At 26.5% G+C, this 26,602-nt stretch overlaps 1 protein-coding gene across 8 annotated transcripts in view; it reads right to left on the minus strand.

Moving 5' to 3' along the window:
- Nucleotides 1-4,566: 4,566 nt before the first annotated feature.
- Nucleotides 4,567-26,602, minus strand: part of LOC107441696 (echinoderm microtubule-associated protein-like 2) — a 74,702-nt gene continuing 52,666 nt past the window's right edge. For 4 of the 8 annotated variants that reach the window (XM_071183216.1, XM_043047193.2, XM_043047191.2 and 1 more), the window contains 14 exons: nucleotides 26,187-26,204; nucleotides 23,670-23,771; nucleotides 21,601-21,705; nucleotides 21,031-21,165; nucleotides 19,587-19,686; nucleotides 17,496-17,653; nucleotides 15,694-15,819; nucleotides 13,021-13,152; nucleotides 12,155-12,311; nucleotides 11,131-11,228; nucleotides 10,882-10,969; nucleotides 8,777-8,872; nucleotides 7,858-7,988; nucleotides 5,189-6,492 (listed from right to left, as the gene is read on the minus strand). In XM_071183216.1, the coding sequence (XP_071039317.1) occupies nucleotides 6,367-6,492; nucleotides 7,858-7,988; nucleotides 8,777-8,872; nucleotides 10,882-10,969; nucleotides 11,131-11,228; nucleotides 12,155-12,311; nucleotides 13,021-13,152; nucleotides 15,694-15,819; nucleotides 17,496-17,653; nucleotides 19,587-19,686; nucleotides 21,031-21,165; nucleotides 21,601-21,705; nucleotides 23,670-23,771; nucleotides 26,187-26,204 (1,572 nt within the window). In that variant the 3' untranslated portion in view covers nucleotides 5,189-6,366. Of the gene's footprint in view, nucleotides 6,493-7,857; nucleotides 7,989-8,776; nucleotides 8,873-10,881; nucleotides 10,970-11,130; nucleotides 11,229-12,154; nucleotides 12,312-13,020; nucleotides 13,153-15,693; nucleotides 15,820-17,495; nucleotides 17,654-19,586; nucleotides 19,687-21,030; nucleotides 21,166-21,600; nucleotides 21,706-23,669; nucleotides 23,772-26,186; nucleotides 26,205-26,602 lie in introns of all 8 variants that reach the window. The other 4 variants (XM_071183217.1, XM_043047195.2, XM_071183215.1 and 1 more) reach the window with 2 other exon arrangements.

The raw sequence follows: 26,602 nt of genomic DNA on the forward strand, positions 1-26,602 counted from the left end.
TATATATATATATATAGCACAATAAAATAAAAACGATAAAAAGAAAAAAACAAAGAAAATTAATAAGTGTTTTTTACTGCGAGTTAGCTGCAAGTATCTAGAATTCATAAAATAAGTTAAAAGCATAAAGAAAACATGGAAATAATTAAGATTAATGAAAAGAAAAGAAGAAAAATTATTAAAATATTTTTCTTAAAAAAATTTACAAAATATATATATGAAAAAGAAGGAAAACAAAATAAAGAAAAGATATAATCTCTTCATCAGCTCACACGATTATATCTGCAAAACAATTATGTCTGCATCTCCTTTTTGCAGATATAATCGTGAGAGCTGATGAAGAGCTCTTCTCTCTCACCAGAATCTCTTCATCATCTCACACGATTATATCTGCATCTCCTTTTTGCAGATATAATCGTGAGAGCTGATGAAGAGCTCTTCTCGCTCACCAGAATCTCTTCATCATCTCACACGATTATATCTGCATCTCCTTTTTGCAGATATAATCGTGTGAGATGAGATATTTTCTTTATTTTGTTTTCCGACTTTTCAATATATATATTTTTTTAAATTTTTTTTTTAATATTTCTTAAAAATATTTTATTTTAATAATTTTTCTGCTTCTCTTTTTAAAAAAATCTTCATTATTTTCCATGTTTTCTCTATATTTTTAACTTATATATACGTATTTACTGTTAGGAGTGTAACGAGACCTGGATCTAGTATATCTTTAGCCTTGAAAATTATTAGAAATATATGAAAAATGTATCATATTATCAAAACAGCATTTTTCAACTTAAAGCAATATTTATTAAAAAGTACTGCTCAAATGAAAAGTACATACATGTATCATTGTCAGTATTTGTGCTCTAATTGTGAAAATGGTTAAGTGTTCTATTTACATTTTCTTTTACTGCTACTTACATATCCTCAACCCAGTTCGGTGTCAAAACTTTCATGAAATTAAAATTTCATACCCTTTATTTGTGATTTCATTCATTACATTTTTTAACATGAAAAACTTCTACTTCTAAATGGATTTAATGTGGCCTAATTTCTTTATATGACTCTTGCTCTTTATTACGTTGCTGGATTCAATAGACAATCTACAAAAGATGTGACTTCGTAATTGTAAAATATTCGTTTCTGATGAGCGATTAATCCTCTTGGGCCAGGTGAAGCTATTGGTCGAAAATGACATCACTGTTTGTGGGAAGGGAGATGGTGGCTATTGGCTGGTGTTTGTATGATTTTGGCGACAAATCTCCCATTTACGTGCTCTTGGAATTTATTTCTTCTTTGTAAATTTTACTTAATATTATGTCGTCTTTGGGGTGAGGGGGATAGGTAAATGTCCTCTTCAGTATTTCAGAAAGTATTTATGTTTAAATTGATTTAAATTCATCAAAGCTAAAACCAAGAAAAATAATGAATGTTTCTGCAAATATAAAATGGTATAGTAATATTACAAATATGTTTTATTTTGTTTAAATATTTTTTCGCAAATCACCTGATTCATAATTAATAATAACAAGAAACATTAATAAATAAAAACAAGAAAACATTAATAGATAAAGCAAGAAACATAAATACCACGTGTAAACAGAGCGCGTTTGAAAACTAAATATAAAATCGGTCACCAAAATACTATGCAATACATAGCATGACCCTTACCCCAGACAGTGATGTCATTTTCGACCAATTAGCTTTTGTATTAACAATCAATAATTCCATTTATCTTTTATAGAAGAGTTCAGTAGAAAAAAATATCTTTTGGGGGCTTTCATGATTTACGTTTTAATAATAACTTAATTATTCATCCATAGCAATTGACTTTTACTTAAGATCAATTTGTTTTAAGTAAAGGTCAAAATTATTGTAGGTTTTCAACTTTCTTTGTAAAAAACGTTATTTTAGTACATACAAATTACTTACATATTTATTTTTTTAATTCTGAACATATTTTCAAACAAAGAAGACAAATTTAATTTAATTTTATGAATAAATTAAATTTTATAGGAACAAGATAGAAACAACAAACATTATTTTTATTCTGTTTTCTTCTTCACATATTTACAAAATTTTATACATAAGTGTATAGCTGCTAGATAAGAAACTTTTTAATCTTCATAAGATTGAAGCCAGTTACAAAAAATTATTAATCACATGATCAAACTCTAAAGGCCAGAAAACAACAATTATACCAGCAGCATTTTCACAACACTATCACAAACATTCAATATATCATTTGTAACAAATCAATGTTACAACACTCATCATAGCTTATATATATATACATAGGCCAATATAAAATTAGGCATTTCTCTGGTGCAAAGACACACAAATAGGTTTGTAAAACTATGTTACACACATAAAAAATCTTAACATAAATTTATTTGGCATTCAATTTCAATGGTAATACTTAATGAAGAAATATAGAAGTTTGTAAAAATTTAAGACAGATAACAATTTTAGAAAGGTAACTATTAGTCATTACAAAAATACAGTTACCAATTTTGATTTTTTCTTCTCCAATAATTGTGGATATGTTTATAAAACTGACACTAAATTATTAAGAAATGCATATAGACTCATTTAATTTTTAGATTCTGAATACTAATACTACAGGGTTGCCACTCAAATCTGGAAAAAATATTCCCTTTGTTTTCCCTGTACATATTATACACAATATATTGTGAGGAGACACAATTACCGTGCTCTTGAGTGAGCTATATTAGGCTAACTATAATAGTTTAAATTGCTGGAAAAACTTAATGGTAATTACAGGGCATCTGCTACATTTTAGATTTTCAAATTCAAGACTTTTCATTACTAATTCCAAGAATTTTTCATGACTTAACAAAGTTACTATTTTCTTCGACAAAAACACAACAATAAATTAAAAAAAGCATTATAATAACATTCATTGAAATGATAGGTATAATCAAAACTGTTATACCCTGCATCTTCATATTTATATATTTTAAATTTAAAAAACAGAAGAAAGAAAGAGTTGAAGCAATAAAATAGTTGAACAAAATACAAAAGCAAAAAAATTTTTTTCTCTACAGAATTACATTCTAAAGATACTTTTCTTGTTCATCGGAAAAGAAAGAAATACTCCTGATTTATCTGTTCTCATTTCGGAATAAAAAAATTCGCCCATGACCGGCTTGCATCAGCTAAAATTTTAAATTGATAAAATAAAAATAATAACAAAAATTCTGAAATCACAGAAGTTTGAAAGATAATTCGTTTCTAGAAATGATATTTTTTCTTTCATGTTTTGAAAGAACACCATAATTTTTAAAGAACACGATTAAAAACATTTTATACTTTAATCAAATATGACTGTGAGTGGGGATTTTGTTACAAATTCAGGTATTCGGAACACTATGAAATTGGGGGTAAATTCCATTTTAAAAATTAGATTTTTGGGAGACCTAAATCCGACTTTTTTTTTAAAAAGTTAAAATCGTGACATTTCATGACAAATTTTGTTCAATACAAAAACTCATGACTTTGCAGGTGCGCGGATACCCTGTAATTACTTTTAAAAGACGAAAATAAGAAATAAAATTCCCTGTATTTTCCCAGTTTGTATGGAAAAACTCAAAATTCCCTGTTATTTTAGGTGATTTTTAAATTCCCTGCTTTTTCCATATTCTCCCTGTAGAGTGGTAAACCTGCATTAATAATGTTTTTTGTACACATGTATTTCAAAAGAGATTAAATAGTTTACATTTTTCAACAATGTTTCAAACAACATTTTAAAATCTAAGAGCCTTAAAACAGCTGATATTTCAATTTATTGATTTTTGAAATTATATATATATTTTTAATACTAGTATTATTATTAAAATTGTTTTATTAAACAGAAATATTTGAATAATTTACACATGGAAATATTTTCATATATCAAATATTCCGATTATCTATGGTAAAAATAAAATTAAAAAAAAAACTTTTACACAAGCAGATATAATCACAATAAATTCTACACATAAATTCATGTAAAAGGGATTATCAAACTATTATTTATGTCTGTGGGGAAAAAATATAAAATTGCTTGAAAAAAAAGAACACCTTGTAATATAAACCAAATTAGAGGAGAAAAAGTCAATGACTTCTAGACTATGCAACAAAAAAGAATTAATCACTTACTTTCGCACTAATTCAATTCCTATTCATATTACCTGGGAAGTACCAAATTTGCTGCATCGACACATTCCTGTGACATTTGACTGCCAATGAGTAACAATAAAGTTAATTTAGTGAGTGTAGTAAACCCTTGTTAAGTATGCATTATTTTGCACTTACACTAACTTATCTTTGCTAAATTCATTATTAATTTCAATATTTTTATATTATTAATTCAAATATTTAATATTATTGTTAAAACTGTTTTATTAAATAGAAGTATTTGAATAATTTATTTATGGAAATATTTTCATGTATCAAATATTCTGATTATCTACAATAAAAAATAAAACTTTAACGCCAACAGATATAATCACAATGAATTCTACGCATGCATACATGTAAATGGGAAAGGGATTATTAAACTTTTCTTTTGTTTCTGAGAAAAAAAAATATAAAATTGCCTGAAAGAAAACACCTTGTAATATAAACCAAATAAGAGCAGAAAAAGTCAACTTCTAGAATATGCAACAAAAAATAATTAATTACTTTCATATTAATTCAATACCTATTCCTATGAGGAAAGTACCAAATTTGCTGCACTGACATATTTCAGTGACGTTTGACTGCCAATGAGTGACAATAAAGTTAATTTAGTGAGTGTAATAAACCTTTATTATGTATTATTTCGCACTTACACTAACTTATCTTTGTTAAATTACTTATTAATTTCAAAAATTTTTTAGCACTTTAAATTATCACTTTTTGAAGTTATATTGATAAGTTAAACTGATTCTTTTTCTCCGCTTTTATGTAAAAAAATTTTCAATTTCTTTTTTTAAAGTAGAGAAGAAAAATAATTTAAATATGTTAAATATTAAAATATATTTCATAATTAAGAGCCATACTAAAAAGAGTAAGAATAAAATTGAATTTTTCAAACATAATATAAATTTCAGTTTCTCTACTTCTTTCAATCAGGAAAATTCAAAACTGCTTCTTAGAGATAATTTAAGATCCACACACTGAACAATTAAACCTAAAACTGTTTCTTTTTTTCTTTTTAAAATATACTTAATATTTTCAATATTTAAAATGCTACAAACCATTAATTTATAGTAAAAAGCTTTTTAAAACTAAAACAATGAAAGATTAATTATGAAAGAACGCTAAAACTTTTGAATGAATACTAACATGCAATAATAATAAATGTCATTTATTAGAAAACTAATGAGGGGTAACTTGATTATTATACTTGTTATAAGAATTACAAAACTTCATCTTGTTTATAATTCAAAGAATAATTTTCATTGACATTTCTTTTTAAAGATTGTTCTACAGAACGAAATTTAAAAAAGATAATTTTATAAAGAAAAAGAATCCATAGTTTTGATTAACTTTTAATATATATTGAAATTTAAAATGTTTTCTAAACACAACACATAATAAAGTTTTTTATAAGCTACATAGTTTATTAACAAAACACATTTATAAACAAAAAGCTATAAAAACATTGAAATATCACACATTTCGAAATGAAAAGTCTGCATTACACATTTTCAGGATTCAACATGTAAAAATGCATTTCAAAGTTAATAACATAAATCATTCAGTTTTATATAAATAATTTCGTTTTTTTTCTACATAACATTGTATAAGTTTACAGCTAGTTCAGACATCGCTTAACTTATGTTTGAAATTCTTTTGTTCTGAATGCCAAAGTGCAATTTTTTGTAAAAAACATTAATAATTTTTAAAGATTTAAAACACTTCACTATTAAAAATATAAGAATACCATTGTTGTAAAACATATTTGCATTCAAAAAAACTATATAAAGATATCTCTTTACTATCACAATCTAAAGTTAGATAACACAATTTTTACTTATGTAATATTTTTCACTGGGTTAAATTTCTGATTATAAGTCACCAGGTTCAATTTCTTCATAAAAGCATAAAACTTTACAAGTCCCAAAAGAGAGACGTAAACATCGTGTTGTAAAAATAAAACCACTTGAAATGAATACTAAGCACCAACATTAAATAAATTCTTTCTAAAAGTCTCAAACAATAACAAGAGACTTGAAAGTTATTTGCTTAGTATGTATCTCCAAACTTGTTTCTTCCTCAGCAAGTATTCTTCAATTGCTCTAGTAAGGCAAAATCAGTGATTTAGAAAATCTAGTTTTATGACCAAGTAGTATACTACATGTTCATGTGATTACTTTACGTTAATGCCCACTGCATGATGCTGCAGTCTCGCCCTCCGAGAGATATTAGTCTTGTATCATCAGGAGTAAAGTCTACATTAGTCACATGACTACTATGGCCGCCATAACTGTGATGAGGTGACTGAAAAATATAAGTAATAAAATGTACTTAAAACTACACACAATTATTATTGTTATATATATACTCAAAACTACATATATACAGTGGAACTCGCTTAAGTTTTTTTAAGGGAGTGGAAAGAAATAACTTATTAAACGGGAAAACTTCATAAACAGTGAAGTATAAAAACACTCAAATTAAAAACTAAAAATTTTTTTAACTTGTATAACTTATATTACAGAATCAGCATAATGGAATAAATATTTAATTTTACAATCCATTTAGAAAAAAAATGCTGATAAATAAAAACAAAGTTGTCTACCTTCTTTTTTATTTTAGCCAATGTTATGCTATTTACACAGTGATGCACACATTTTTACAATTATTGATGAGACTTTTGCTTAATCGTATAAAGTAGTTTGTTTTTGCTTTTTCTCACCGACCATTAATTGAAAATTGTCCAACTGCTGTAAATATATGAACATTTCTGGAGCCACATTTGAAATTAAATTTTTGAAAAGTATCCAACGCTTTTCTGGCATCAGAAAGACTAGGAGGTTTGGCAATATCTTCCTCAGTTTCACTCAATTCTTCTGTGTCATTTGAAACATCACAAATATCTTTTAATGTAAGCACATCACAAATATTTTTTAATGTAAGCACATCACAAGGTAAAATTTCGTCGACAACCGATGCATATTCTTCAAACAATAACAATGTTTCTTACTTTTTTACTCAGTTTGTATACCTTATACAATAAAGTACAGTTTGAGGACAAAATTAACAGATGTCGAAACAAGTTTTTAATTGGCTTTATCAGCAGCAGAATATGTACATTTATGGTTTTACCAGTTACTAGTGTCATCTATTGACACACCTTGTAAGAAAAATTTGATTTTGGTAAGAGAACAACATTTTGGTGGCTGTAGCAGAATTTAGCAAACATTACATTTCTATCTCCTTTCAATTTTCTGTTGATTTTTCAAATTGGCAGTCACTTTAGGACCACCCAAAATAAAATTTGATGTGAAATAAAAATATACATAAGCAGTTTTAAAGTTACACTTGAAAAAAATACCCAAAAAAATTCTACATATTTTATTTTAAAGAGGAAAATTTGGTTTTTTCTTTAATTATAAGTACACTTTCACAGTAATATTTCCACTAATTTGATAGTTTGAAATAACACTAGTTAAATTAAGAATTAAAATATCTTAAAAATAACAACACTTAAAGTTATATAAATAATTTTTAAAAGCTAAAATTACTAGAAACTTTACAAACAAAGTTTAAATAATTTTATGCATTTAATAATAATAATAATAAACAATCATAACTTTGTAAAAATAGATAAATCGAATTTTATGAATGGTTAAAATTTCATACCTTCGGTTGGCATGCTGGGAAACTATAAATATTAACTTTGCCAAAATCATCTCCAGTAGCAATTAATTTCTGGTTATGAGATCGAGAACAAGTATTGACATCAGAACCATCAGCATTTTCAGGCCATATACCTAAACAGAAAAGGCAAAAATATTAACTTAGGTCTAGGAATATAAGAGAATCACTAAAATATGATCAAAAATGACTTTACCATATTACCAGTAACCATAAATTTAATACAAACATATTTGCCAAAATTTAATATTTTGTGCTTAGATATATGTATGTAAATCTGTGTAGACATAAAAGAATCAAAATGAAAAATAGCAAAGGATCCAAATAAGCATACAACTGAAGAAATAAATTTTTTCTAAAAGGGATAGTCAATACATTTGAGTAAGATAATCAATCATTTAGATTGTCAAATAAATTTTCATAATTGAAAGAAAAACAAATTGAAAATATAAGTTTGTGCATGAAATCAGTAACTGATGATTCATTATTTAAAGATAAGACATAAATTAATATTTCATAACAGCTAAAATAGAGATTAACTAACAAGAATTAGGAAGAAAAATGGAAGAGGAATGCATTTTTTTTATTAAAGAAAACTATTACTTAAGAAACATTTCCTTTTAAAGTAACTAAAATAAAAATAATAATTTCAAAAAAAAAGAGGAAAGTTTAACATTTCTAGCTTAACGTATAAACTTTAAAGAATGAATAAAAAATTATACCATGAATTTGTCAACTTATGAGTTCCGCACAAGTATTAAGCATTTCGTAACAGAAAAAGAAACTGCACCCAATAAAAAAAAAGTACTTAGCTTAGTTATGTTTAGTGAAACATGTTTGAAAATACTATAGTAAAATGCTAAGATAAAAAAGGAAATCAGTAATAAATATTTGTATGCATTACCTAACACACTAAAACCAATGGTACAAGTTTGAGTTTGCCATTTGAGATCTCTTGCAATCGACATATTGCTAACTTGTCTACAAACACCAGCATTCCCTGTAAAAAGATTAAAAAATGTTATTAAAAAAATTAGATTTAAATTAACATTTATGAGTAAACAATTTCACAGACCAATTATTTGTCCAATGAGAGAAAGAGAAAAATCTACATAAATTGTCACTATTTTAGAAAAAAAAAATTTTATTTATTTAAATTTGATCAAAACAGTCATATTCTATTCTTTTGACTGAACTTCAAAAAATAATAATAAATAAATAAAAATTCATTATGGTATAAAGATAACGACAAGATTTAACAGCACATACCGTTTTAATAAAAATTATTAAAAAAATTACAACTTTGTAAAAGTTGATAAGTAAGGATGTATTTTGTGTAATTATTTAATTTTTATTTTTTGAAAACCATCCAATTTTATAATTTTAGAGTGACAATAAATAAACACACATCATTACTGTCACATATCTTACATCAGGGTGTTTCTTAATTCAACCTAATTAACCATTATTTTAACAAGAAACCATGTTGTATCAGTGCCATTACAAAGACGAGCAATTATTATTGTACAGTTAAATGACATAAATAGAATGAAATAATATTTACTATTAACCTGTCAATTTCAGTTCACGTTAGCATCATTTTTATTTTTTCACACTATAACTGTTTCTGTTTGGGAGGCAAGGAACATAAAGTAGGGCATCAATTGTATATGTTATATTAATGACACAAGTATATGCTTATGGTGTTATCTTATTTAGTAACAAGCGTTCTTTCGTTTCCCCCTCTTTTTTTCTTTCTTGGGTATGTGTCCGCAATCTTGCTACTAAAAAAAGGACTTTGAAACATGTAAGTTGTCAGAGACTGCATTTACTGGTCAAGTTTTCAAGATTTTCCCTTTTATGAAGTAGACAAAAAATGTTTGAGAAAAATTTTTTTTAGGCGTAGAAGACTGATTTGCAAGTGAAGTTTATCACTCTCTTCCTTGATTTTGCATAGTGAGGATGTTCAAGAAAAAATGAATAAAATGGACTACTGTTGGGAGACAATGATGCTGTAAATAAAATAATAAATAATAGCTTATTTTCTTCATTTTATCCAGCTTAAGGAGAATTCTTATATTAACTCATATGCTAGATCGAATGTCAGTTCTGGTTCTTTTTCTTTCACTTGGCGATTTTCATTACACCAAGTTGAATACGAGGAAGATACCAGGAAGAAGAAAATCACGTCAGACTTTGAAACCTTAGGTTCCATAGATTATTTCCTAGGTTCCAGCTTATTTTCTTTGTTTTATCCAGCTTAAAGAAAATTCTTATATTTACTCATGTGCTACTTTGAATGATAGTTTTTTTCTTCTTTCTCCTGATATTTATTATTACACCATGTTTAATAAGAGTAGGATACAAAAGTGAAGAAAATTGCACCAGACTTTGAAATCCTAGGTACCATACACTGGATGTTCACAGGAGTTTAAACCTTGTAATGGCTGTTTATATTTTGAAGAAGAGATGTCTACAAGATGAAAAGTTTTTACAAACCATTAAGTTTCAGATGCTGAAAAAATAATTTACATATCTTTACACACATGAGCATAATTACTTTACGTTTCCCTCATGGATGGAAAGTTCAACCACATGGAGTGTTTTAATCTCAACGAATTTAAATCCGCTGTCATGCAAGGTCAAATCAAAGAGATGTTATGGAGGTTTATGATATGCTTAATCCTGATAAAAGGAATAAGCAAGAATTTAATGAACTTATTGTAGCCTTTGACTTTAATTTGTGATTTTTTCCATTTTTGACACTTAGGATATGTGCCATAGTAGAAATCAACTAAAACGTTAAACACTTTTAAATTATTTTTTTCTTTTCAGTTGCATTTTACTTTTCTTAGCATTTAATTTGGTTCAAGTTTTTTCACATGTAGAATTCAAATTTTGCCATTTATTTGGCATCATAAAGAGAATTTGAATTTTGCAGAATTTTTACACAAAAAATTTATTAATTTGCTTAATGTTTGCTTTCACATCTTACTTTTTCATACTTACAATATAAAAGCTCATAATCTCCGGAACTAGTTTGAATGTATGTACTATCTTCTGACCAGTCAAGGTGAGTAATAAAGCTTGAATGACCCTACAAACAGAAATATTATTAAAGCTAGAAATGTCCCAAACAGCTCATGTTGATTTGTTCCCAAAACTTTCAATTTTAATAATTAAATAAATTATTATAATAACTAAAGAATAAAAGTAAATAGTATTAAATAAAATAAATATAATTTGGCGAAAAATTACCATGCAACGACCTATCCTGTTATATTTTTTACATTCATCATCAACTTGATAAACATATATGTAATTGTCGTGTGATCCAACAGCTAAGAAACGGCCATCTGAAAAAGAAAAAAACATTTCAAGTAATTGAAACTACTTTAAAAAGAATTAAAATATTTGAAAGTTTTTCATTAATCCAAAAAATAATATTGAGGGCAGGGATAGCCTGGTTGGTAGGGCACTGCGTTCACGTCCAAGGGATAGTGGGTTCAATCCTCGCCGGCTGAAGACTCCTCGTCTACTAAATGGTGGCTGGTGCATGGTAAATCTGTCAAGTCACAAAGTCCTCCATGTTCCCATAACAAATCAAACCTCTGGGGGTACTGATTCAGGAGTTCCCTTGTCTTCTAGATTGGCTCAAAATTACAAAGCTACAGAGTTGAACATTAGTAGTCTCCATGTTCCCATAACAAATCAAACCTCTGGGGGTACTGATTCAGGAGTTCCCTTGTCTTCTAGATTGGCTCAAAATTACAAGGCTACAGAGTTGAACATTAGTAGTCTTAACCCAAAATTGGGTCGGCTGTTCAACGACGGATATATATATATATCAACAATATTGAAAAAAATAAGTTAATGCTAAAAAGAGGTTTTAAAGCAATTAGATTTTGTATTTATAACAAGTTTGTAACAGTCAAATTATAAATTTCTAAAATTTTTATTTCATATAGTCAAAAAGTAATTAACTACATAGATTAAATTTATTTTGTTAAAAATTCAGAATTTATTATAATAAAGCATTACTTGCATGTAAATAAAAAGGTAGAATCATCTAAATTGGTGTTCAGTTTAGTAGATCATTATAAAACAAAACAAATCACTCATGCATGTAAAATTCAATTGCAGAATATTAATTCCAGGTAAGATTTTAAGATGGTACTGTTGGACATTACGTAGTTATACTTAGTTTGAAAGTTTACTGAAAAGTTTGAGAATGATTTCTCTCTTATTTATTTTATGTATAATAATTAGAATGAATACACACCAGGTGAAAATCTAATGCAGTCTATGACTTCATTTCCATCAGCATGCATGGAATAGACTTGGCGTGTTGTTGCATCTAGCACTGACCACCTGCCAGAGGAGGTTGCAAGAGCAAGAACACTTCCATCAGGTGAGAAACAAGCTGACTGCACTGCCTCCTATATGAAGCATAATTAAAAACTTCATATTAAAGAGTATTATTAATACTTATGGACAACACAGAAAATTAACTATCAATTATCAACTATATGTATCATATAATGAATATACTACAACTCTATGAAAACCCTCTCCAGAGTAATATAACAGATAATGCTCCAAAGTAATATCTAAACCAGTCATGTCAAAGATATGGCCCGCGGGCCACATCTGGCCCCCGGTTCGTATCAATACGGCCCTCGATAGCGATGTATCACAGAAAGAAGAATCGTGTTTTTTAAACTTCACTCGATTCCTCTACGGAAGTTTTAAAATGTGCACACTACATCTATAAATAATTTCAAGGGCAGCGCGCGCCTAGACAAGCGAGAGAGATAGACAGTAACGCCATTTCTTAGCAACAAGCGGAATCTTCGACTGGAATATACTTAGGAGCACAACTACGGATGGCGCTCCTGCCATAGCTGGCAAACATTCGGGAGTTGTAACTAAATTAANAGCCATCACTAAGTTTTTATTCTTTTTAACTCACAATGTATTGGATTAAATAAATTTATAAACTTTTTCAATTAAAATAGTAATTTATCATGTTATTTAGACTCAGTTTTTTTTTTCAAATAAGGTTTTGAATTTTTTTACTTATTTAATTTTTTGAACATAACTTATATAACTAAGAAAAATACTAAAAATTGAAGGAAAAATACATACTCCAATATCTTTGCTCCAAACGACTGAATGAGACATTGTATCCCACATATGAATAAAATGATCATGACCTCCACTAATGAATTGACTTTGGCTAGGATGAACAGCAAGGGCCCATATCTCTTCAGTGTGGCCCTATAAACAAACAAAAATTATATCATAACTTTTAAGAATGAATAAAATATTGTTCCGTGCTTTACTATTTTCAAGAAATTAGCCGATATGTAATACATCTTAAACAAAAAGAAAGATAAAATTCTAAATTTGGTCAATTAGGATTAAAATAAATAAAAATTAAGTTTCACAAGTAGATTTTAAACAAAGTAGTTCTGAGGTGAATTTGATTATAATAGTAAAAAGAAATACATCTCATACTAATACATAAACAAACAAAAATTATATCATAACTTTTAATAATAAATAAAATAATGTTTCGTGTTTTACTATTTCCAAGAAATTAGCCAATATGTAATACATCTTGAACGAAAAGAAAGATAAAATTCTAAATTTGGTTAATAAGGATTAAAATAAATAAAAATTAAGTTTCAAAAGTAGATTTTTAACAAAGTAGTTCTGCGGTGAATTTGATTATTATAGTAAAAAGAAATACATCTCACAAGCATAAAATCTTTTGTAAATTATTTATGCCAAGAAGAAAGAAACTGACAAAAAATAAAAAGTTTAAATATATAGAGTAATACAAAATAATATAGAGTTGAAATAGAGTAAATTAGAATTTAAATTTTATAAATAATTATGCCTACTATTTATAAGACTAAACCTTTATGACTAATAACTAAACAGCTTTGTCTGACCACCTTGTTATCAATTGCAATTAATAAATTAGTATTTTGATTCAAATTTACAACAATATATTAATTTCTAGTGTTACAAGTAAAGTTTCATATGACTTAAAATTTTATAATGGAGTCACTACCCAACTACATTTTTGATTTTAGGAAGTTTAGCTACTATTTACTAATACAAAAAAGTCACTAATATTTCAATGATTTATGAGTATTTTTAATTGAAGAAAATCAGATAAAAGAAAATTTAAACAATTATTTCAAAATTAAAAATATTATCAACAAGACAACAACATCAAAACATTGTTGATTTTAATATTTAAATACAGCAAAAATAAAGGAGGCATATTCATTTAATAACATAATAGGAAGGTATTAATTTTGTACCCAGTGATTTAACTGGAACTAAATAGTCTATTTTCTATTCAATCAAGCAAAATTTATAAATTGATTAAAAATCAATGTAAAACAAATTCTTGTGACTCAATTCGAATTCTGCATTAATTGAAAATTTGCTTGCATTAAATTAAAGAAGTGAACAAACAAAAAACTTTAAACAAAGAGTAACAATGTTTCAAACAATTCAACTTCATTGCATCTTGATTCAATGTGCAAATACCAATTTGAATGCTAATACAGTCAAACCCTGCTATAGTGAACCTTCAAGGGACCGAAATTTCTGTTCACTATAACCGGGAGTACACTATATCCGTTGCGCTAAATAGACTAATAGACAATTTAACTAATGGTTCCCAAACTCCTCCCTTTTATTACACATTGTTCAAATAAAATATTATGTAGTAGCAAAAAATGTGTTATTTTCCATTACTCTTTGTCTTGCGTGCAAAAAAAATTTTTTTTAATCTTTAGCACATAAAAGTAGTCTCATGAAATAATTAGCAAATTCATCGACATTTGTTTAGATACTTCGATTGGTGAACCACTTCAGTAATGCTTCTTCAACATCCTTGCAATCTGCTTTCCTCAACTTTTTTCTGCCATCTAAATTTTTTTCATGAGCAGACATTATTAATTGCCTATTTTTCCATATGTTACAAATTGCAGATTTGGATTGTTTATATTCCCTGCAAATATCAGTTTAAGTGCATCCATTTTCAATTTTTCTGATTATGCCCATTTTATCATCAATGGAGAACGTTTTACGTTTATTGCTCGCCATAGTTAAATTTGAGACATTTGTTTGCAGGATTTTTTAAACTGAACTGAGAGCAAAAAGGATTTGAAATGAGGGCCTTATCAACACATATTAGTGTCCAACCCTTTGACCAATAATGAATAATTGCTCATTCCCTCTGACATAAAATGCATATTGATCTGACTGACACCTTACAGTGCCTGGGTTGGAAACATCTGCTTTGTTTGTTTAGGGATGGGAAAGTGAGATAAGAGCAAACAAGAAAAAATGCTTATCGCTGCATTCCCCTCTATAGATGGTTTTGAAAATCGGTATATGTATTTTTTAAGTAGAAATTTCAAAATTATTACAAAAAAAATCAGTTGAAGACAGAAAAAAGTTCATCATATCCAACTTCCTAACTTTTTTGGTTCACTATATCCACAAAAAATAACATTATCCACTTATAGCAAGGCACGGGACCGAACATTTTGTTCACTATATCCAGGAGTTCACTATAAACAGTGTTCACTATAGCAGGGTTTGACTGTATAACTCATATGCTTTCAGCAATCAGTGATACAAAAGAACAAAATTTTGTAACAGAGTATTTTAAATTAACAGGATTTTCTTGAATTTTGGAGCAGGATAATTTTTAGGCATTGAAATTAACTTATGCATTTTCAAAATATAATCTTTAAAGAATAGGCTAAAATAGAAAAAGAATGAGCTTACTTGAACAATTAACGAAAAATTTAAAGATAGTGTGCCTTGGAGAATGCAGTTCTTGGTAGTACCAACAAGCAACATGCTGCCTTTGCCTTGTGCTAAAGCTCTGACACCACCAGTTTGTTCCGGTAACTAGAATAAAAAGAAAAAGATAAATTAGGAAATGTGACTAAGTCTCAAAGATATTGAAACATAAAAGATAAAAAAAAATTTACTCAAACACTTGCTAAAATACAATTCAAATAAATACAAAAAAATTATTCTGATAAAACAAACTGAATGATTACATTAATATTCTTACCACGCGATTATTAAGATCTAAATCTTCCAAAACAAAGAAGTATTTTTATTTAAGACTTGCAGAAGATCAAACAGTCATTAGATACAACCAGAAACATTTGAAGTATACGTTGGACAAAAAAAAAAAAAAAATTAAACTAGATGGTTGTTTTACCCTTTAACAATTCCTTTTGTTTTTCTTGAATTAGAAATTCAGTAATGCTCAGCAAAATTCAGATATATAGAAATTTCAAATACTTGAGAGCCAAAAATTTTACCTTATTTTCAAGAAAGAAATGCAGCGCAAAATAAAAAATTCCAATCAACACTTTAATTGAAACTGAGTAGCCTTAAAATCTATGATCCATATGGTAGACTAGATGGCTGCTTTACCTTTAAACAATTTCTTTCGTTTTTCTTAAATTATACATTCAGTAATGCTCAGTAAAATTCAGACATATAGAAATTTCGAATATTAAGAGTGCCAAAAATCTCAATTTTACCTTATTCTCAAGAAAGAAATACAGTGCAAAATATAAAAAAATTGCAATCAACATTTAAATAACAACACTAGAAGAAAACTATAATAGCTGACCATAAAAATTATTCAAGTTATCTGTAAACAAATAAAAACTGAAATTGCAAAATGGGAATGAATTTCAGAATAACTGTTGATAAAAATTATTTAAGTTGTTGATAAAGTATCAAATCGAAGGATGTCTATTCTGTCGATAATAAAAACTGAAATTGTAAAATGGGAATGAAGCACGAGAGAGCAACAGTATAAAATCATACCTATTTTTATTATTTAATGCTGAAATTAATGGTGTTACATATTACAATTTTTACTTGGAAAAATGTAGCACTATAATAAAAATGACAAAAAACAAAGATATATCAGAATAACTGCACAAAGAAAGATAATAAAGGTAATGTAGATTACAAATAGATTTAATTCATTTCTGATTGAAAATTAATCCATAATTATGAAAGTTCACCGTACCACAAAGTAGCAGGGAGAACACTTATCAATATAAAATTTGGAAAGAAACAATATACTGATGATGTGGCATAAAGATAAGGTGAAAATAAACTAAAATATTAAAACAGTTAATAAATTAAAATTTTAAAGAATTTCTTCTCCCCTATACTTCCAAAAAGTCCTATACATTTGAGCTTTTTGCTTAATTGAATTCTGGGCAGTCGGGCTTTTAATGTATATCCCATCATTTTAATTTACGTTTTGATTTTATCCATTGCATTTTCAGGCATAGTATCAGCCTTTGATTACTGATATCAATTATTATCTGCCTCCTTTTATTCCATATCAAATAACATATTACAAACTTTTAAGGCTAATGACAACAAAATATAGTTAATTATCAAAACAAAAATACTCAATGTAGGTTTCTATAAGTATAAATATTTGGCTGCATACATTACTGATACTCAGCAAATAAATTAACAATAATCCTAAATTAAGTTTGCATGGAGTACATATAAGATACAGCAATATAATTTAAATTTACCTTAGCTTCTCTACCCGTTCTCGATAAAGCGTGGTCCCATTCAACAATTCTACGATCACGGCCACCACCAGAAAGAAATGTGCCATCTTTCATTGAACAGATTGAAAATACACCACCGTCATGAGCATTATAGATAGTTCTAGTAACTCTATTTGATCCTTAAAAGGAAAAATATTATACATGTTACGATTAATTTTTTTAAAAAAAGAGTTAATAAATACAAAGTAATTCAAGTAAGGCTACACTCAAAAGGAGGAAAATAGAGGCTATAGAAAATAGTAGCCTAAAAGGCACAGAGCTGTGTAATACAGGGTTCCCACTCAATTTCAGGAAGAAAAAATAATTCCTTGACTTTTACAGGTAAATTTCAATGAAATTCCTTATCATATTTTATCTAAGCCATGCAATTTTTCAACAGAAAAGTTTGATTTTTTTTATTTGTAATGTCAAATATTAGATTTTATGAGCAAAAACATGTATTAGAATGAGAATGGAAACATGGGAAAGTTTCACTAAAAAGTGGAGTTTAATAAAAATAATTGTAATAGATGTTAGAATTATTTAACTCAAAAATCAATAACTAATTACTGTTGCTTGCAATTTTAAGATTGGTTATTTTCCAGGTATGATATAGGATTTTTGCAGCTTTTCTGTAAAAAAATTCAACTTTCCCTGACTATTCCCTGATTTTTAGAGTTAAAATAAAATTCCCTGACAATTTCAGGTCTTCCTTGTTTTACCTGACTCGTGAATACCTACCTAGAGCAAATTCCTCGCAAAAAATTTAGCGTTTTTTTTTCATTTAATTAAAAAAATATAGAAAATTTTGTTATACATATATAAAAGATAAATATAAGCTTGAAAATGCTAATTTTTCAACAAAAATAAACACTAATAAAAAAAGTGGAAGTTATAGTTTACTATATTTAGGAAAAAGGATATTCTAAGAATCAAAGTTTAAGTTATAAAGTAAGATTTGTGTTTTAAGGAAGATGAACACAATAAGTTTTTTCCTCAAGCTTATAAAATTTGAGTCCAGATTTGGACACATGATTATTTTTTCCACTTCATTCTCTTTAACTAGAGATCGTTTGAATGCAATATTGTAAGTATTTGAATAATCATATTTTCATATTAAGAGTTAAGTCTACACAATTATGAAGCTTACAAAAAGAATTTTAAAAAAAAAATCGCAATATAAAACTTGTACTTCAGCTTAGAAAGTTGTATTTACAAGTATTTTCATATTCTTCGTAATAATTACTAATGAATGTTCACAACGAAATATAAAAATATTTATCTTAAAAAAAATTATAACATTATACCAGGAATAATGTGCTTGTAGACAATAAAAAACAAAAAGAATATACAAGCCTGTAGATTTAATTGATTTCTCAAAACAATAGTGAGAAACACTAAAATATTTTTTTTTTTAAAATATACAAATTCTTAAAATATTTGTACACTTAAAACATACGCTATTACATTATCTAAATTGAAATAATGAAAAGAATAATTGAAAAATTCCCATTTCTGTTTAACAATAATAACTTTATGTTTAATTTCATTTTTAAGCAATATTTTAAAATCTGACTTTTTAAATGTCATCTTTTTAAGTCAAGAATAAAAATAAAACATACAAAAAGGCATTTTTATTTTAATAATTTTATATTAAGGGATTTTCTGAATGAAATGTATCTTAGTGCTCAATAATAATAACATTTTAGAGGATTTTCAAATAAAATAATAAAAAAAGTGATTAACACATTGGCGATTTTGGTATTTTCATTTTTAATGCCTCCAAATGTTCACACATTTTTACATACAACTGTGATTCAGTCTAATTCCTCACTCCCACTCCCAAATCTGAAAACTGAGGTATGACAGATAACTTTTCTCTTTTTTAATTCTAAATAAGTAGGAATTTAAGTGCATAAAAATCAGAGGTTTTTTCAAAGCACAACACTGTTTATAGGTAGGAAGTAGAGTAACATTTGGAAGGATTAAAAATAAAAATAAAAAGATTTTCCACATGCATAACTGCCCTGGGTTAAAAGTACTTCGAATTAAGATACTATAATGAAAAAGTACCTCTTGACCAGATTAATATATTGCCATTTGAGTCTCCGGTCAAAAGTTCACCGGTTTCTGTAAGGGATATACACAACACATAGCGAGGCTTGTCTTGTTTCTAAAAACAAAATTTAAAGATTATTTCTAAAAATGGAGAAAAAAACATTAATTTCTTTTTAAAAAATCATCATACAAATTTATTTATTTTATTAATAAAAACTTGGTTCATTTAAATAAAAAATATTACTTTCATTTCAAAACATCAGATTGTAAAGTTTGATGGCAAAATAAAAAATATAAATTGTTAGTTTAACGAAATGAATTTTTTTTCTTACTTGAATTAACAAAAAATTGCATAAGTAAAACATAAAATCTACTAATGTATTTTACTTTTTCAGATGAAATTAGGGATATCATCTCATAAAAAATTTTTAGAATGGACATATAACCTACATTGCAGCAGTATTTTTTATAATTTTAATTAAATTACTAATACAAAATTAATTAGTAATTTAAGCAAATAGTAATTTTAGTAATAATAATAATATTTTTGTTTATCACATATTGCAAAAGTATAATTTGACATAAAACATTTATTAAATAATTAAATTTAGAAAAGAAAAGGCTGTAGTAAAACTATAGAAATTATAATTGTTTCTCAAATAATGCTAGCAGTATTTATAGTACAAGATTTTGACAAAAATATTTTCTAGCTTTAAAAATATAGCAGTTGAAATGCCAATTACCAGCAGGAATTATTTAAATTTCTATTACACTTGAGCTTCTGAATATTCATTTAAATAATTTATAAGTCATGAAAGTCAAAATCATTTTAAATCAATTTTGTTAAAACAAAGTAGCGAAAATTCGAAATCAAACACTGAAATATAAATATTGCCATCTATAAAGAAATTATGCCCGAAAAATTTCGGAGTATTCACAGTCATGCTTTAGCTATAGTATAAATCTATATAATTAACTTTCAAGTATACAAATAAATTTGAAAACCTCAATAAAGTTAAATGGACATAATTTGAATGTTTCGTAACAATTTATTTCAATTGCTTTTTGCAGACAATGTGGCTTCATTACATTCAATGTTTTCGGTTTTTGGAAATTTGAAAAACCCACCTGGAAACATAAAAGTTTGATTTTTATGACTCGCTGCACAGCCTGATAGTTTTTCCTGTTGTACAGACATTTTGAAGCCTTCAGCACTTTATTTAAATCTAATTTTAAGTACTTTTAAAGTTCAATTGTCAATAAGAAATAATTTTCTATAGTTTAAATATTTTTTTCAGCAACATGTTATCAAAGACTAAAACTTAAATTTGATTAGCAAAATAAATAAATGGTATATTTACTACATAAAAACAAAAAAAAATGACACAAATGAAAAATGGAATGAAATAGATAATCATTTTTGAAAACTTATAGGAAGAAAAAAAAAATTCAAATTTACTTCAAAAAGGCCCAATTTTTTAGCTAGAGTGCCACCTTCAGTGTCCCAAAAGTAAATATGGTTTTTGCCAATAGTTATAAGAGTATGTCTATCCATTGGGTGGAACTCAGCAGCAAGAACAGTTTCTGATGCACTCTAAAAGAAACAAAGATGAAAATGTAAGATTGAAAACTAAGCTTAGATAATCCTTTGTCCGAGATGGGACACTGGTGTCCCTTATATATANATATATATACACACATGCATGCATATATACATACATAGCATATTAAATAAATACAAAAAACATGTACGAAGAAAATAAAGTAAAACAATAAGTTTTATTTATTGAGCATAAGCTGCAAGCAAATAGAACTCATGAAATAAGTTCGAAATGTAGAGAAAACAAGGGAAAAATTACAGTGTTTCATTCTGTATTTCATAACTATAAATTATTAAAATTCTAAATATAATATTTTTCACTTATTTTGTCCAACAAAAAAAATAAGAAAATATGTTTAATAAAAATTCTGCATCAAAGGGATGAGGGCTATTTGTTACAATTCTATCATAAGTATTAAAAACACTTACTTTAGTTTCTGTTATTTTGTGGCCCTTTTCACCTTTTTGCCAGTCCCAAAGGGAAAGAGTATGCTCTACTGATTCATCTATGACACAGAGAAGTGCACCTCCATCCTAACATTAAAAGAGATGAGCACATAAATTTATATAAAGTTATTTAAATTATTCATCATTCAAATAGCTTTTCATAAGCATCATAAATACTCTTTAAAACATATTTTTGAGACAATATAAAGGTAAAAATATAAAGTTTAAAAACATACAGGCATAAAATAAAATATAATACACCATATATTTCTAAATATATGTCGAGAATTTTCAGAAAAGTCTCAAAAGCTAAAGTTGAGGGTTTGAATTATGGGGAAATTTCCAAATAAAAAGCTTCCAAATAAGGACCATTATATTTTATCGATACTAAAAGAAATATTGAAGCATTTAATGCATAAACTGAAGACAAATACAATCATCTCCAATTCATCATAAATCATTAATAATAAAAATGATTAACATTGATCGATAATTAAGCTAACTTACATGAAACATATAATTAAGATAACACTAGCAAATCTATGAAAATTGACTGTTTGGGATGCCTAACTTCATTAATTGATCAAATATTCTAACAGAGAAATCAGGACAGTGTTTGACTGATAATAAAAAATTAAACTAAATAGATCAATATCTGAATTTTCAAGAAAAATAAAGTTGCATTTTACTTTTCTTGAAAATTCAGATATTGATCTATTTAGTTTAATTTTTAACTTCATTTTATATCATAGAGAACTAATTGTAATTGAAAATCAATTACACAGGGGAACAAATAATATTTTTGTTTTATGAGATTTTGCAACAGATCTTAGATACTTTCAAATATGCAATCAGTTTTTCTCTCCAAGCTGTTATATAAATAAATACTAAAAGGGTTTTTCTTTGTTTGATCTTATTTTTGATCGATTGTAATAAAGTTTAAATCCTCTTTGGCTTTGTGAAACCCAATTTTGGTGATGCAGCATTCTCGTGCATTCTACTTAATTAAAAAAAAATGTACAGTATTCCCATCACAAATCACAAAATTAATTAAAAATTTACAAAATTCCCTTGAATTAAAAAAAATGTACAGTACTAATTTTGTTACTCTATGCGTGATATATAATTCAAATGTGTGGTATTAAAATGGAAATACAGAGAGTGTCGACACAAATTTTTAAAATTTAAACAGCGAAAATTCAAATTTATATGTTGTGCTTTGCTGTGGATTCATCTACTGACACTATAATTGTTCATCAATAAAATTATATATTATATTCTCTTGTAATTGACTTTATTTAAAATTTTTATGATTTTTAGATAATTAATTTTTAATATAATATTTTGTCAATTCTTACTTTCTCTGGTTTCCTCATTTATTTATTTATTTGATCTCAACATTCTATTCTCTATGTTGAATCTATTTACTAATATTATACGTCTACACTTAATTTTTATAAATACTAATCTTCTACCTTTATTGCTAAATTTAAATAATTACATACTAGTTTTAGCGTTATATATGTAATGCGTCTACCACTGCGAAAATACAATTCCAATCAATCTGTAGTGGTAGCTTTAAGCCCACCTAGATCAATGGGTACCAGCTTATCTGGAAAGCAAACGCAGTCTGTGCAGCACAGTGCTGAACACGTTGCCACAATCATGCCATTGGACACAAGATTGTGGAGCCCCCTGGCCCACAAAGAGCTGTTGCGGAATGCTTTACTTTACTGTCCTTAAAGAAGTACTCTATGAATTTCTTAGTAAATGTGGGATTGGTAGCTTCATAAAAAAACGTACCACATAAATTAGAAAAATATAAAAGTAATCAAGGTTTGAAGGTTTGCCTTTTTATTTTGCACATATTTATTAAAACAATGAATTTAACAGATTTCACAGTATTATTTTTTTAGAAAACAAAAAAATACAATTTATAACAGTAATTAGCTTTAGGTTTATAATTTTATCAGGTATTGCATATTGTGGAGTTACATAATAATCATAAAAAAAACTAATACATTTGTTGATAAGTTTAGTTTATAACTCACCGCATGAGAGAATGCAACACAGCAAACTGCACGCTCAAATTCACCAGCTCCAATAACATGCAAAGTATTTAAACTAACTGAGTCCCATATCCTTACATGAGGCTAAAATATGACAGAAAATATGCCTAAAATATTTATTTTTCACAAAATAATTTTATTAGCAATCAATTACTTACTTAACAGAATATTATAATTCATAACTATTCAAATGAAAATAAAGCATTAGGAGATGCTATTTTGCAAAAGTAACAAATTAAACTAAATAAATAATTTAATAGAGAAATTTATATATTATTTTAATATTTAAAAGAAGTTAGATTCCACTTCTAAACATGTAGGCCAATTTTAAATTACAATATTAAAACAGTGACAGGATTCAAAATGACAGGAATTTTCAGAACAGAAAAATCAATTTTCAATTAATATATATGAAAAATTCAATTTTTTAAAAAAAAGTTTCATTTAATTAATGGAATCCATTTTTATTTCTGTATAATGTCATATCTGTCTGTATCATATCCTTGATCTTAAATTTAATAGAATTTAAAAGTGCTACTCAAATCTTAAATAAAATTTTAAAATTAAATTATCAAATAAGGCACAGAATGAAAAATGTAAATAAAAATAAATTATCAAATGACGTATTGGAAAGTAATTAGATTATATAATATTAGAAACAAAATACACAATGTCTCATAAAGGTATTCTTTAAGGTCACGCTTTTTGTAAATAAAGATAATAAGTAATGAAGAGATTAATTTTGAAAAATAAATCTTCTCAAAGTCTTGTCCAGCTTTTTCAGAAAAAAATTAATGAAGGATAGGATGCAACCACTTTCAATTTAAAAAGTAATTACAGTATCAGAATTTTACAGAAGGTGTATTTATAGAAGACAAGAGTTTAGCTATAGATCCACTTTAACAAAATAATAGTAAACAATTATCTGTAAGCTTCATTATTTCATTAAAAAAAACTATGAAAGCTAGGTAAATAAACTAAAGACACGGAACAAGGTGATTAAAAAATATAAAAAAAGAGTATTATCTGATTAAAAACTTCATTTACTTCAAAAATACATAAGGAAAAAACAGTCAATAGTTTTCTTTTCTCCTTTTTATAAATTTTTTAAGTAAATGAAGTCTTTAAACAGTTAATATCTTATCGTTTTAGTTTCTTTGGATTATTTATTTAATAAAAAGGAGTATTTAATAATTAGAATTAAAATACATCAAGAATAATTTAATCATATTCAGAAAAACTTAAATGTAAAAAAAAAATTTTTGTTAATCATGCTACAAAATAAAATTTATTTCAGTCATATGTTTCTAAAGCAGATAACTAGCAATAGAAAAATATCAGAAACTTAAAACAAAAAAGCTTACTTAGTTTAATAACACAACAAACAAATTCAACAAAATTACTAAATTTATAAAACACTAATTATTAAATCAGTCTTTGATATTCAGTTTTGAGGCAAACTTTAGATGTTAGAACTAAATTAAAAATTAGAAAGTATGAAAAACTAGTAATTTAAGTAAAGAAGTTACAGAAAGATAACATTGAAAGATCAAAAATATTTTATAGGAAAAATTGTGGCTGCACATACATGCATTATGCAAAAAATGCATACAAAATAATTTTAGTAAATTTCTGATTTCCCTCATATTGGAATTGCTATAGTTTTAATTTAAAAAAAATAAGTATTGTACAAAAAAAATATCAGTGCGTCAGCAAGTCACTACAAAACTTTTATAGTACTTCAACTTATACGAATAAATGAAATTAGCAATGGAAAAAAACACTGTTAAAAATTTCAATAGATCAGTTCATTTGTTTCATTAAGCATTAAAGCAAAGAGCAGAGGTTCGTATGACGCTTATTTTTATCAATAAGAATACGAGTAAGTATTCATGAGAAAAAATTTTTTTGTTTATAAAACACTAAACAAAAAGCCTTTTACAAGCAGCAAAAATAATGTAATTAGAGGGGGGGGGGAAATTATGCACAAGGGTAAATAAGAGAATATTGAGACTGAGAAGTATTTTAGCAGTTGCTCAAAAATATTTAGCAGAGGTATAATAGAAATCCTAAATGCAAAGTTGAAAATAAAATATGTATAACTTACTATTTAGCATTTAATTTTAAATTGCCCCTAAAGCTATAATAACCAATTAAAAGATTTGCAGGATATTTATTAATCTGTTTTATTAAACAGACTGTTTTGAAGGGTATTAAAAATATTCCGTTATCATATTAAACAAAAAGTTTTTTTCACTGAGTTCTGACTTTTAAGAAGAAAAAAAAAAGAGATAGTAAATTTAAATTTATATTAGCCACTATTTAACATGCATCATAACACAATGAATAAACCATACACTTCAACACTGCATAATAAACTACTTATGTTTTAAAACTACAACATTATAGGGAGAAAAGTAAAATACAATGCAAATTTCAGCATGCTCAGAAGAAATAATTTGCAATTTAGAAACATGCTGAGAAACAATTTTTTTTTACCCGTCTTGATATTCTTGGCTGCAGGGTGAAGAGAAAGGAAAAAATTTACATTAAAAAATGTTAAAAACAATTAGAAAAATTATAGCATTAAAAATAATTATAAAAATACATTAAAATTTTTTAAAACAAAAATATCAAGTAAATTTGTAATTAACAATTTAGGATTGAAATAATTAGTTCAAAAATGAATAATATAAATAACAGAAATAGAAAAGTAAGACAATTGGGGGAAAAAACTCGAACAACAAAAAAGAAATTTCACTTAAATCGAGAAAGGATTTTTTAACAAAAGGATTTAAAGGACAGAAGGATTTTTTTAATCCTTTTGGTAAATATTAAAAGATGCAAATATTGTCGTTTCAGACATAACAATTTTGAATTTCAAAAAAAAATTTTTAGTTGCCTAATTTATTGTT

This window comes from Parasteatoda tepidariorum, chromosome 7 (genome assembly GCF_043381705.1).
Source record: "Parasteatoda tepidariorum isolate YZ-2023 chromosome 7, CAS_Ptep_4.0, whole genome shotgun sequence".
Taxonomy (NCBI): domain Eukaryota; kingdom Metazoa; phylum Arthropoda; class Arachnida; order Araneae; family Theridiidae; genus Parasteatoda; species Parasteatoda tepidariorum.